Source organism: Catharus ustulatus, chromosome 17 (assembly GCF_009819885.2).
Source record: "Catharus ustulatus isolate bCatUst1 chromosome 17, bCatUst1.pri.v2, whole genome shotgun sequence".
Taxonomy (NCBI): domain Eukaryota; kingdom Metazoa; phylum Chordata; class Aves; order Passeriformes; family Turdidae; genus Catharus; species Catharus ustulatus.
In genome coordinates, this window is record NC_046237.1 from 6,500,949 (window position 1) to 6,514,580 (window position 13,632).

A 13,632-nucleotide genomic window follows, 5' to 3' on the forward strand; every position below is an offset into this window, starting at 1 on the left:
GCAGCCACAGCTTCTGTGGGCACCCTGTGCCAGGGCCTCAGCATCCTCACAGGGAACAATTCCTTCCCAATATCCCATCTAGCCCTGCCCTCTGGCAGTGTGAATCCAATCCCCCTTATCCTGTCCCTCCACAGCCTTGCCCCAGGTCCCTCTCTATCTCAGAAGTTCTTCAAACACTGGAAGAGACTCCTCTCCTCTCCTCTCCTCTCCTCTCCTCTCCTCTCCTCTCCTCTCCTCTCCTCTCCTCTCCTCTCCTCTCCTCTCCTCTCCTCTCCTCTCCTCTCCTCTCCTCTCCTCTCCTCTCCTCTCCTCTCCTCTCCTCTCCTCTCCTCTCCTCTCCTCTCCTCTCCTCTCCTCTCCTCTCCTCTCCTCTCCTCTCCTCTCCTCTCCTCTCCTCTCCTCTCCTCTCCTCTCCTCTCCTCTCCTCTCCTCTCCTCTCCTCTCCTCTCCTCTCCTCTCCTCTCCTCGATGGTGGCAGCTCCTTCTTCCCCAAAGCCTTCAGAGATACCAAACCTAAATTCCCCTGAAATCCCCCAGGTTAAGAGGTGGGAAGAGCCAGGTGGGATGTGCACAGTCCCTGGCTAGAACTTCAGGTCAGCAGGGACACACTGACCACCCCCAAGCCACGGGGCAGGACAAGGACAAAGCCCAGTGGGGACACATTGGCAGCAGCTCGAAGAAAGACCATAGGAACTAAAGTCACAAACAGAACTGGGTTTTATTATGAAATAACCCTGCCAGTACATAAGGAAGTTCTGTCTGCAAAATACATTTCCTGAGGAAAGTAGATCACAGTATTCGTTTTCACAGAATAACATGTAGCCTGCTATAACTTTCAATGTGACTCTTTATTATTTAAATATTAACAGTATTCCTTCACATAAACAAGTACTCAGTCATCACATAACCAACACACAAACGACAAAATAAATATACAACAAGAGCACAGTTCATTTTTTTTCCCGACTTAAATATTAAATAAATAATAAATACAGAATTTTCATTTCCTATTATCAGTGCCTGAAACAATATGAATGAAAAAGAAAAGAAAAACTGAAAAAGTCTCTCTTCCCCCCAGTGCCCCTGCCCCCACAAAAAAACAAACCAAAAAATTATCAAAATGTCTCAGTTATAAAATATCTTTAAAAAAATTCCCATCATTAAAAGAATAAATAACAAAATATATAAAAAATAACTTGGTTGCATCAAAATTACAAGTAGGAGTTGTAGATAGGGGTTTTTTCTTTTTTTTTCTATTTTTTTTGGAATATCATTTTTTTATGGTCAAAAGTTTTAATTTTTAACTTTTTTTTGCTTCTTTTATCTTCATTTCTATGGTGCAGTGTCCAGTTTAAAATAAGTATAAAATTAATAAATAAAAAAGTTAAATAAATAGCAAAAAGTTAACATAAGGTGTTGTAAATATAAATTACATACATCTTGCCAAAATTAAATAATTTACAGGATAATTAAACTAACTACTTTTTTTTTTTTCTTCTCTTTCTTCCAGTAAGTGCAATTTCTCTACTTTTAAATACTAACTGAATTGCAGTCACAATCAATTTGGACTCTATTTACATGTTAAGAACATTGTGTTTTTAACACCTCAAATTTTATACTTTCTTTTTCCCTTTTTTTTTCATATTTTTGCACTTGGAATGGGTTCTAAAATAAGTGAACTCGTGGAGTCTGATCCTGCAAACACTTAAGTATGGGAGCAAACCCACCCAGGCCAACTGCCCCATGGAACTTAACACAGGGAACAACTCCAATCAAGTTTCATTTATGGGCTTCCAGGCCAGATCCAGTGGCCATGGTAGTCACTGGGACTTTCCACTGTCTTCTCCAAATTGGGAATTTTACCCTAAATATCTGCAGGATTGGCTCCAAATGACACCACACTTTTTGTTGGGGTCAACAAGATCCTCCCCAGCTCTGCCTGCCCCACGCCCAGGAGTGGTGCAGGATGTGGGATGTGGGATGCCCCCACGTTGGGGCCTCTCAGGGGGTTTTGCCCCACTGAAGTGTTTGGAGAAGGAAGCGAGTTCTGGATGGGAGCAAACCCGGGGAGCAGTCCTGTGGGGTGACAGTCAGCCCTGGCCATGGAGCGGTGCTTCAGAGCAGCACTTAGACAAACAGACATTCATAGAAATGCTCTCTAAGTGCACAGAGGGCTGCATGTACCCAGCTGCTTACAACTGCTTCTTTGGAAAAATTCCCAGTACCTGAATCCTCTCTTTTTTTTTCCCTTTTTTCCTTTTTTTTTTTGTTGCAGAATGGCGCTCGCGCTGTGGTTTCGCGCAAATCCTAGAACGCCAAACCGTCCTCATTGCCCTGTGGATACGTGTAAGAAATCAACTCCTGGTTCACAGTATGTAAGCACTTTTCTGGCCATCAATTAACATCTCTCCTTTTGTTGGTTTTTGCTTCTTTTTTATTTGATTTGATTTGATTTGTTTTGTTCATCGCAATCTCAACCGTTCTCTGGCATTGATGTATGATCTCTGGACTGGCAGTACTGCGCCACTGTAGGGATGATCACAATAATGAAAAGAACCAGAACTGTCATCAAACAGATTTCCAAAAAATCATATACACCGGACCATGACACATTAAAGAAATTCTTCTGTTTGAAATATCTGGAATTGGCCTATTCATAATAGCTACTCTCATATTTAAGACAGACAAAGGAATACTGTAGTTGCAAACTCCAAAAGCTTCCCTGAGAACCTTTTTTCCATTGCGCTTTCCACTGGAGATCCAGAACTGCTCTTCAGATTTCTTTCAGAAAATAAAAATAAGCTACTTTATAATACTTCAGAGTTCCCATGCCCAGTGGATATCTGAACACTTCGGGGTTGGGAGGCCCAGCACAGGTTCAGATTTACAGGTAGCTTGCAGCTCCAGCACTTGTAGCAACACAGAACATAACTCATGTGTGAGTAGGTGATCTGGACATACGACCATAGACAACATGAGGGTTTAAGCCAGTCATACACTAGTCTTGGATCAGACAAGACCCTGTTCTTGTAACGTTTTAACCCTTGGATCAATTCTGCAAGAGCATGCAACTCATGGAAGATGCCTGCTCTTCACCTGCTACCAAGCCCCACAGCCTACTGGAGAATTTAACCTTCCATCCTGATCTACCTCGTGGTCCAGGTAGAAAAAAAATCCCACTTTTCTCAAGAAGGTCCAAAGTTAAGTAAACGAGAACATTGAGTTTGATCAGTTCCATGTCTCAGAAATGGCCTCTTGGTTACATTTTGGTCCTTTTTTTTTTTTCTTTTTTTTCATTCATTAAACTAGTTTTCTAACTTGTAAACCTGAATACTTGGAGGGGAAGTTCCATCTTACAGTCTGTTTGCTTGCTGCTCTCCATCCCACAGCACTACACCTGGATGCCCTTGACGGCTTGCTTGATGCTCTCCAGCAGGTCCTTGTTCTCTGGGTTCTGGTAGCACTCCTGGTTGGTGTACATGTCTGTCAGCGTGTTCACATAGGCATCAAAGTTCTGCTCACTAATTGGCTCCTGCAGACAAAAAAAAAAAATACAAATAAAAGCGTTAGTAGGAGAGCAGAAAGGGGATGAGAGTCTTTGCAATACATCATCTGCATATTTTAGTGCCCAGAGAAGTTATGGATTCCTGAAAGTGCTCAAGACCAGGCTTGGTCTAGTGGAAGATGTCCTTACCCATGGCACAGGGCTGGAACAATGTGAGTTTAAAGGTCCCTCTGACCCAAACCATTCCTTGATTCTCTGCATGCACAGACAGCCAAAGGTCCCCACATCAAAGCCTTTTTGTGTGCAGTGCTGCATCCACAGGACTCTCACCATCCCATCATCCCCTAATCCTGCCAGGGATTACCAGGTCCTTAATTTTATGCACTGGCCTTGTGAAGCTATTAACAGCATCAGGTTAAGTGTGTGCAGGCAGCCTGGCAGGCTGGAGGCTGAATTAAGGCAGGGAAATGAAGGGCTGGAGGACGACAGGACTGCTGAAACATCACGGAGGGAACCAAAGGCAAAGTTGGGTCACCTTGGGCTCACAGCTACCCAGCCCAGCTCTCTGCTGCAGCACAGCTTCTGCTTTTGAGGGGCATTGCAAGTATCTAACTTGGGCTTAATGGGGGAGAAAAGAGAGGGAGAAGGAAGAAAAAGAACGGGAATAAAATGAGCATAAAAGTCTCATGGGCATCATTTAATTAGAGTTGCTTGAAACCTTGAAAAAATATTTGCTGAACAGTTTATTTGACCTTTATGTATCAAATACTTTACAAAAAAGCTCTCAGCAAGTGGTTTTCTGCCAGTTAGGCAGCTGGGTGAATACTATCCAAAACTGCTCTGCTGGAGGATGGCTTCTCTCCAACCAGCCTGAATTTAAATACAAACCCCAATGAAAAGGATTCCCAAAAAAAAAATTAAAAAAGGAAAAAAAAAAAAGGATGGAAGAAAAAAAATAAATCAAAAGCTCATTCCTCTGATCATTGCAATGGTCTTTATGAGTTGTAAGAGGACAGTCCCTCAACAACACAAGCCCCACCTCCACACACCTGGTTTTGACAACAGTAATTACATTCCTGGGAATAGAGAGGAGGTAATTAATAGCCTTTTGTGGTTTTACTATTTTAATGCAGTCTTTTCATTTCTCAGTAACTCTATGGTAACATGCTGTGGGCTGTTAGACCTTGTTAAATTAAACAAAATACACTCTCTTTAAGAATGCTATTCTTTAGCTGCCAGCTATTCAAAACTGAATTGAAACTACCTGCATTATAATAGGAGCTCTAAGATCTTTCTGACGTTGAAATCCAATCCCTCCTGATCTCTGCTTGTGCTGTCTTAGCCTAAAAGGCACTGGGTGCCCTTGATAAAGTTTCCTATTTTGTGATAGTGCTCCCAGATGTAATGAGACAGAACAATAGATAAAAAGGGAGATCAGCAGAAAATGACAACAAAAGGGAGATATAATGCAAGCTTCAGAGATAAGGGAAAAGAACTGATCTTATAAAGGACACATAGGTGTATGGAAAGAAATTCTCCCCTCTCTAATTGTGAAAAATCCTCATCATGAATTGGGTTTGCACAGCTCCCTCGATGATGCCAGCTTGGGCTGAGCACTGGCGAAGGTTCTTACCATGTGCGGAAGGCGGATATTGGCAAGACTTTGGATGAGAGCCTGGCTCAACCCTGAGAGCTCCAGGAACAGGGCTTCGTTTTGCTCCTCGATGATTTTGTTTTCCTCCTCAATGTTCTTCAGGTTCTTCTCCATGGTGGAGATCTGTGGGGCAAGGAGCACGGCAGGGTTACCAACCCTCTCCGGTGCCTCCCACCAACACCCTGCACCCCTGGGCTTGAATGCACGGCCAAGGACACAAACCTGGGACTGGAGTTTCACCATGGCTGCTTCCATCTCCGAGTTGGACTCGTTCAGCTCACTGATCTCCTTGTTCAGCTGCTTGATCTCCTCATCGTTCTCCAGAACTGCAGGAGAGAAGGTCACAGGCAGTCAACAAACGCTCTTGGGGAAATAAAAAGTGTTGAGTTTTCTGCTGAGTCCATCCTGCTGCACCGTCCTTACCTTGGCTTTTACAGGACGTACCTCTCACCTGCCTTTTTCTTTCTATTTTGTTTATGATTAATATTTTTATCATCACGGTTCAATGATACTTGAACAGGTCAGTATGTAAATGCAAAAGCAAAGGACAGCAGAGCAGTTGGAGTCCAACACATCCCCACACACAAGGTTGATTGTCCTGGACAATCAGGTCACTCTCTCCAATCCTGAGTTTGGAAAGATGCCATTTAAAAAACTAATGCATGTCTTGATGAGGAATTACAAGGTCCATAAAATACAGTAGTATTTCTGGAAGAGTGCAGGTATTTATAGGTTCCAAACTATCTAAGTATTCAAGTTCAATGCTTGAACCTTGTCAAATACCACAGAAAGCTCAGTAATGGCACTAGAAATGCAAAGTGCCATCACTAACAAAATTCCAGATCCAGAAATATCTCAGTATTAAAAGCCCTGAATAGGTGAAAATTGCTGAAAGACTGCAAGGGATTTGTAAAAATGCCAGTGAATATATGGGGGGAAAAAAATCTGAAAATCAGCATTACTTCTTTTGCCTTCTTTATTTTTGCTCCCTTAAAGTGTGTCACTCAAGGAGTGGGATCGGTACCGTGCCACCAAAAACACCCAAAAACCCCAAGGAATGGGAATTCAAAGTACACAATGCCCTTGAAATGTGTGCCCAGATTTCAGCTAAAACTTCCCAGTCTGAAAAGTAAAAAATCCATGAGTTCAATACCCTGACACACCTGCAAGGCAAAGGAGCGACAAAACTTACCATCGCTGGTCTTGAACTTTGTGTTGAGAATTTCATCCCCTGAGAGTTTTCCTTTCTTCCCAGCAAAAGTAGCTCTTGGACACCCTGACAAACTGAAAAACAAGTAAAAATGGGTTTCATACACTCTCAGTATTTATAGGTGCTTATGTTCCCAACATAAGAGCATGTGCCATTTGGTGGAATTCAAGCTGCGAGACAGTTCTTCTAAAAGCTTTTTATGGCACAGAGGAAATTGCTTTATGAATAATGCCACAAAATGCCCCATTTATAAAGTGAGAGCAATTTTCTTTAAGCAAAGATTAAGAACACATTGCTTCCTAAAAGAGGAGGTGTGCCAGGTGAGGAGAGTGACATGCGTCTGGTTGTCTTGGCTGCTGCAGCATGCAAATAGAGATTTAGATTAGAGGTTGGGAAAAAATTCTTCCCTGTGAGGGTCATGAGGGCAGAGTTGCCCAGAGAAGATGTGGTTGGCCCATTTCTAGAAGTGTCCAAGGCCAGGTTGGATGGTTTTTGGAGCAACCTGGTCTAGTGGAAGGTGTCCCTGCCTGTGGCAGGGGGTTGGAATGAGATGAGCTTCAAGGTCCCTTCCAACCCAAACCATTCTGTGATTCTGTGAATATTAAAACAACCACGCATTTTCTCCATCCTACAAACTTCAACCTGGACTCAGCACCAAAAGCACAAGTTCTAGAGACCGAATGAGGAGCTGAAATGCTGCTCAAGCAGCATCTTGGGGCAGGCAGGTTTGTCCACAGTGAAACCAGACGGATTTACCTTCTGTGAGTGAGGAAGCTCCCGTTGGCATGGCCAGAACCATCACAGCCTGGGGTGGGGCAGGTGGGGCCTTCGTTCTTCAAGGACTTCCAGGAAAAGGAGGATCCGTTGAGCGACCCTTCCTTCTGCCTGCGGGCGGCCAGGGGGCAGCCGGAGGCGCTCCGGTGGGACGCGTACTTGCCGCTGATGTGTCCCAGCCCGACGCAGCCCGGAACAGGACACCTGGGCACGGGGAAGCACCCACAGTTACATCAGGCAGTCAACAGCAAGGGACAGAAGGAAGGAATAAAGGTGTAAGGGAATTGTTGATGAGCAGGAGTGAGGAAGCCTGGGAAGAGAGCATTTGCATTTGGGTCTCGTCTGGAGTTTACAGGGGAGGTACTTGGTTGATGGAAGTAGCAGATGGGAAATTAAGAGCTACGGCTGCTCCTTCAAAAGAGCCAAAGAGAATCAAGGAGAATTCTGCAGGAGGGAAGCCTGTGGAGGTCACATCACATGCACCAGAAGTAGGTCCCAGTGGTGTCAGAAACCAGGTATTTGGTGCCTCAACTGGGGACAAAAATGGCAGGGCTGCCTGACGTGGGGTCCTGGTGTACCCCAAGGTTGGCACTCCCACTGAACCATCACACACGTACTGCTGGCTCTGCTGATGGACCCAGGCTCATCTCTTATCACCCTGCACCAGCACAGCCAACACAGCACAGGAGCACTGTCTGTACCCTTGGGGGCACAGCTTGAGCCAGGACCAGTCCCTGGGCCAGGGGCTGTTCAGGCTGTGCTGCACCCCATCAGCCAGGAAAATCACTGAGCCATCACCCACCCTGCAGCCACAGCATGGCCTCACTTGCCTCCTCCTCCTCACATCCTGCCTCTCTGGGGGGATCAACCCACGCTCTCAAGGGGATAAAGTGGGAATTATCATCAAGGCAGCACATGAGCCCTGCCCTTAGCAGACTTCTGCCTTTTTATGGCCAGTTGAAACACCCAGGAGCTGTGAGGAGCCTTGAGGAAGCACCAATACAGCTTGTGCTGCTGCCAAGCACAAGAGTGGCTCTCTAAAAGGCACCTCTTCCCTCCCTCCTCACCTAATGGCACTCTCCCTAAATCCAGCCATCCTACAAGCCCAGTGTATCTATCAAGGTTTCTGCTGTGGTTTGCATTTGTTTTAAAAATGCTTGTCAATTATAAACACAGTTAAAAGTTTATTACTCAAGGGAGGTTATGCAAAAATAGAGGAGGTGGAAGGAGGTAAGAAATGACAGAAATAACCCTCATGTCCTCAGTTTGGAAGCAATTAGGGACTTTGAGGCTCTCCAGCAAAAGCATTCGTGGAGCTGCTCCTGAAAATCACAAGCTGCGTTTCACCGCAGAAATTATTGCCCTGATTGTTTACATTCCACACAAAAGGGAGATGACAGCAAAAGGGGGGGCCCTACACCCAGCCTTTTCCCAAGATAATTTGAAAAATGCTGATCTCGATTTTAATCAGCTGCAAATGCAGCACAATTCACTTATAATATCCCTGCCAGCAGGATCCTCAGTAAATTCATAACATCATTGCTTTTATATGATCACGAGCAAATTACTGAATCCTCAGGAGGAAAAGGAGAAGGGGGAGAGGGGGGAAGAGCAAGAGAGAAAGAGACAAACCCCAGCATTTTGTATGCAGCCATTACAGCCCAACCATTACATATTTTACACCGTTAATTTAACTTTTATTACATTTTCATTGTTAAAAAATAAACCAGAGCCTTATTGTGCAAAACAGCTGCCTCAGACATATTTTAAAGTATTTTTTATATTATTATTATTTAATGGGAGCACCAGTAGTGTTTGATCAATTAGACACCTGTGGATGCTCCCACTCTGTGGGCTGGGCTGAAGGTTGAGGTGATCTGTTCAATCATGTCTGCAGCAAATTACTTGAGGGATGAGCAGCACAAACAACAGGGACTAAATGACTTTCTCCTCGGTGACGACGTGCAAATCTCGGCCGGGTTCCAAGCTTAGCTCGGGGCAGACAGAGGAAGGATTTAGAGCCAAAGCTCCTTAGCATAAACCCACACCAGGCACACCTTGCTGTGGGTGGTGGGACAAACACTTCCATGGGGAAGGCACCAGGAACACGTTGTTCTGCAGCTTCTGCTCCTCCTGGCTGTACTGGAAGAGGGGGGGTGGCTGTCTGGGCCGTGGGATGTTAGGGAATGCATTCACCTCCTTCTGCAGAGACCCTCACAGCCCACCCCACATTTCCTGTACCCGTGTCCATGGTTCTACCATGTCTGGGGGTGGATGGCTCCAGATTTCTAGGAGTCAGAAAATGCAGCTCTGGTGATGCTCCAACCCTATTTAGAGACCTAGAGAATCTATGGATGCCCCACCCCTGGAAGTGTCCAAGGCCAGACTGGGTGGGTTTTTGAGAAATCTGATCTAGTGGAAGGTGTCTCACCCCATGGCAGAGGATGGAATTAGGTGAGATTTAAGATCCCTTCCAACCCAAATAATTATATTATTTCTTGCAACTTTATCTTCCCAGTGTTTGCACCTTTAGGGTGGAATAGGTGAAGTCCAGCCCCTGGGATGCTGGTGGGGACCCTCACTCTGCTGTGGGTGTCCTGCCTGCCCACCCCATGCTCCCCATAACAAAACAGCCACAGAAAAACTCCTTTCTCCTTGCACTGGGAAGTGATTTCTGTGCAGAGAAACCACACTGTGGAACTGCTTGCACATTCCCTGTCCTGCCCTGAATGGGGAAGGCACAAATGAGCAAAACCACAGCTTTCCCTGGGGAAGCCATGGAGAGGGGTCAGCTCCCAAATGGGGGCTCCAACCATGAGTAAAGCTGCAACAGCCAGCAGCTGCACATCACCAGTTTGCTGCCAGCCTTTCCTTCCCTGTTTCACTGGTTAATGGCACAGCATTACAACACCACCAGCAATTCAGTGTATTTGAGCCAAAAGAGGCTTTTTTCCTGCAGATTCTTGAGTAGGTTGCTTAATTTTTAATAAACTCTGCAAACTCCTGCTAATTATCACACGGCTCATTTAACTGGGAGGCTTTCCTTCCTGTAGACTGAGGAGGAAGAACGGAGCAGATGGCTCAAATATCATCTTTTTCTGAACGGTCCTTCCCCCCCAGCAGGCACATCCCAGCTTGCACAGCCCCTGCAGGGCTCTTCCACCCCCACTGGGTCCTGTTTTGGCTCAGCCTCTGCTCCAGCCCAAAACCTGGGCACGTGGAGAGATCCACCTCTGCTCCTCTGGGAGGGCAAGACCTGCCCTGGGAGTGAAATATTTTAAAAAGATCCATTTGGAGACAGTCTGCTGAGCCAAAGGGCTTTGGACAGATATGCCAGTATTCATGGGCACCCAGAAACTCTTGGAAGTGGTTGATAAATTTTCCATGTTTCCTTTTATCCCCTTCTACCTGCACTTGCTGGCTGAGTGTACAGACTTCAGAAAGGCTGGAGATGCTCTGAGGTAGAAAAAAAAAAAAAAAAAAAAAAAAAAAAGGGCCCTGTTGTCAGTGCTGCCTTTCATGTCCTGTAAGCTGTGTAAGGAGATACAGATCCCAGACCCCACATGCTGAGCCTGTGATGCTCAAACTTGCTAAAAGTCAGGACAAATGGATTTCACAGCTCGTGAAAACTCCTGAGGTGGACAAAGCAATTTCAAATCTCTATTCCCCACAGGGATAAACCCCCTGGGATGTGTTGGAAACTTCAGCCTGAGGCAGAAGAGAGAGGTTTTTGCAGTGCACTTTGAATATTCTGTCCTGGAAAGGACTCTACAAAATACAGTTTATTCAGGGTTCCCAGATCCTGACCCAACTCAGGGCTGGGTAGTTTCTACTTCTGCTCTACTCCTGGCAGTTAAGCCAGTCCATCAGCCCTTGCCTGCCCTCTGCTTCCCAAAAATCTGCAATGTTTGGCTTGACTGTGGGGTTTTACCCTCATTTACAGCACTGGTGTGGTTTTCCTGGAATTATATAAAATACAGGTAGCAGAGAAACTGTTTGTGCTCTACCAGCCTACCTTTCACATCTGCAAGAAAACAACACCATTACCTCCCCACCACCCAGTTTTTCCATCAAATGTCAAAACTGCAACACCAAAACACACAAAGAGCTCTGGCAGAGGATGCTCAAAGCAGAGAGAGGGGGGATGAGGGGTGGGTGCTGATCCCCCACGTAAATCTGTGTGAGGCCCAGTGGATGGAGTGACAAGCTGTGTTCAGGAGTTATTTCCAGACTTACTTCATCAGCTCTGGGTCTTCTTTATCATCCTTTGTCGGGGTGATCTTGATCCCACTTTTCTTGGCACGAGGGCAGCCTGACAGACTGTGGTTAAAAAGAGAAGAAAGGCCTGTCTCACTGGCAGAATCTCTGCATTTGCTATTCCCCCGCTTCAGTCATCTTTCCCTTGAATTTGGCACAGTGTTTTTGATCTCTCTCGTTTTGCAGCTTCACATCACGAGGAGAAGTCAGAAGGAAAAAAAATAGTAAAAAATTGAGGGAGATGGACAGTAATTAATGGTGTCTAGATAAGAAGATCTCTGCTAACAGCCTGCAATGTTTAATGGAATTGTTGAAACAGAAGGCTCAGATCTCTGCTATTAATGTTCTAAAGTGATAATAGAAGTCATAAATAGGTAGCAATATTAACAGGAACATTGCATCAGCTAAAATCTGACCCTTTGTCTTTTATTCTGTTGAAAGGAGCTTCTAATCAGATGCTGGAAACATCAGAAAAAAAAAAAGAAGTCAGATTAAAGAGATGAAAATAGGCTTCAGTTGTCAGTAACATTAATGTTTTATTCAGAACTTTACAACTCTGCCCACTGCAGGGGAAAAAAAAAAAAAAAAGAAAAAAAAAAAGAAAGCAACACAGAAAGAGGCTGGAGAGAAAATAATTTAAGGGAGATCTTACCTTCTATGTGATGCATAATTTCCTGTTATGTGACCAGAGCCATCACAACCAGGAGTAGGGCACCTGCGGAGGCAAGGGAGGCTGGGATTAGCCGGGGGATGTGAGCAGGGGATCAACACTCTGTGACAGCTCTTCTCAAAGAGAAATCTGGGCACTGTCAACACAGGAGCAGGTTATTCATTCCTGCCCCTTCCCCCTCTGCAAGGACAAGATTTGGCCTGGGATATCCGTGGTACTGAGGTCAATGCATCCCTGCAGGATGTGACACTGAGAGGAGCATCTGAGGGGTGTTGGGAGCACAGTGAGGAGCTGCTCTCCCTTGAGGGACACAGGTCCCACCCTCGTGGAGGGGACAGCTCAGGAGCTGATAACGAGCTAAAATACCCCTTTGGGACAGTGTTTGTCATCTGGAGGAAGGCATGAGGAGACAGCAGGGACCATCCAGGGCCAGCAGGGCCGACCCAAGCAGAGACAAGAAAACAGAAAGCAGCTCTGGACAGCAGGGCCACCATGGCCACCACGGCCACCATCAAGAGAAGTTTTGGCTTGGGTCTGGGTGACTTGTTGAGCATGATCTCAGTGAGGGAAAATGGGCAGCCCATGGCTGGAGGGTCTGCAGAGTGCAAAACTGGCCAATGCTTCTGATGGAAAAGGATGGAGAAACAGAAGGAAACAGCCAGGTTAGCCCTGGGTCCCCTCCAACAGCACGGGCAGGGCGTGGGGACAGCAGGGGGACAGCCTGTGAGGGGCTGGGGACACGGGTGTGACCCGCCACTGGGTCACCTCTGCATTGCAGTGAGCTGTGCAGGGGCAGCCCCAGCGCCCAGGGGACATCTCCAGCCAAGGCTGGGATCGCTGCTGTCACCCACAGAGGTGAGGGGGCTGCGAGCCCACCCGAGACAATGGCCCGAGTTAAACACATCATTAAGGGCTGGGAGCGAGGGGATGCAAAGCACAAAGATCTGCTCCCGGTGCTGCAGGTGACGCCAGGGACATAAAAGTTGTCATGGGGACAGGGAAGAGAGGCGAGGAGTGTTTGCAGGGGATGTGCACGCCAGCCTGCCAATTAGCCAGGGCTTTTTGAGTCGAGTGATGAGGGCTGGGCAGGGGGTGTGGGGAGGAAACCCACGGACCAGGGAGATGCTCAGGGCACATCCCGGGGCTTGCAGCCCGTTCTCCTCGGGGAAGGGTTTTTGGTGTCCCCGGGGAAGGGTTTTTGGTGTCCCCACTTTCTCCATCCCTGTTTCGAAAGCCTGATTTGGGTGAGGGGCTGGTGCCTGCAGCAGGGCAGGGGTTGGTGTCTCCAGGCTGTGCCATGAAATGATGGGGACGTGGTGATGCCTGAGAAAGGAAAGGTGCTTAGCCCGTAGGACAGGCGAGATGCTTTCCCTGAAGCTGGACAGGGCTCTGAGTAGCCTGATGGAGCTGAACATGTCCCTGAAGATGTCCCTTCTCACTGCAGGGGTTTGGCCTTTAAGGTCCCTTCCAGCCCAAACTATTCTGTGATTCTACACTGGTGCTGTGCCTCCGGAGTGGAGCAATGGTTCCCATGGGTGACTTTAGTTGGCAGCTTGGGAAAC

At 46.5% G+C, this 13,632-nt stretch overlaps 1 protein-coding gene across 4 annotated transcripts in view; it reads right to left on the reverse strand.

The window, feature by feature from the left end:
* Positions 1-694: 694 nt before the first annotated feature.
* MYT1 (myelin transcription factor 1) overlaps positions 695-13,632 on the reverse strand; it is a 64,113-nt gene continuing 51,175 nt past the window's right edge. For all 4 annotated transcript variants that reach the window (XM_033074924.2, XM_033074923.2, XM_033074925.2 and 1 more), the window contains 7 exons: positions 12,053-12,115; positions 11,380-11,463; positions 7,126-7,347; positions 6,352-6,443; positions 5,382-5,485; positions 5,139-5,282; positions 695-3,532 (listed from right to left, as the gene is read on the reverse strand). In XM_033074924.2, the coding sequence (XP_032930815.1) occupies positions 3,392-3,532; positions 5,139-5,282; positions 5,382-5,485; positions 6,352-6,443; positions 7,126-7,347; positions 11,380-11,463; positions 12,053-12,115 (850 nt within the window). In that variant the 3' untranslated portion in view covers positions 695-3,391. The remainder of the gene's footprint in view (positions 3,533-5,138; positions 5,283-5,381; positions 5,486-6,351; positions 6,444-7,125; positions 7,348-11,379; positions 11,464-12,052; positions 12,116-13,632) is intronic.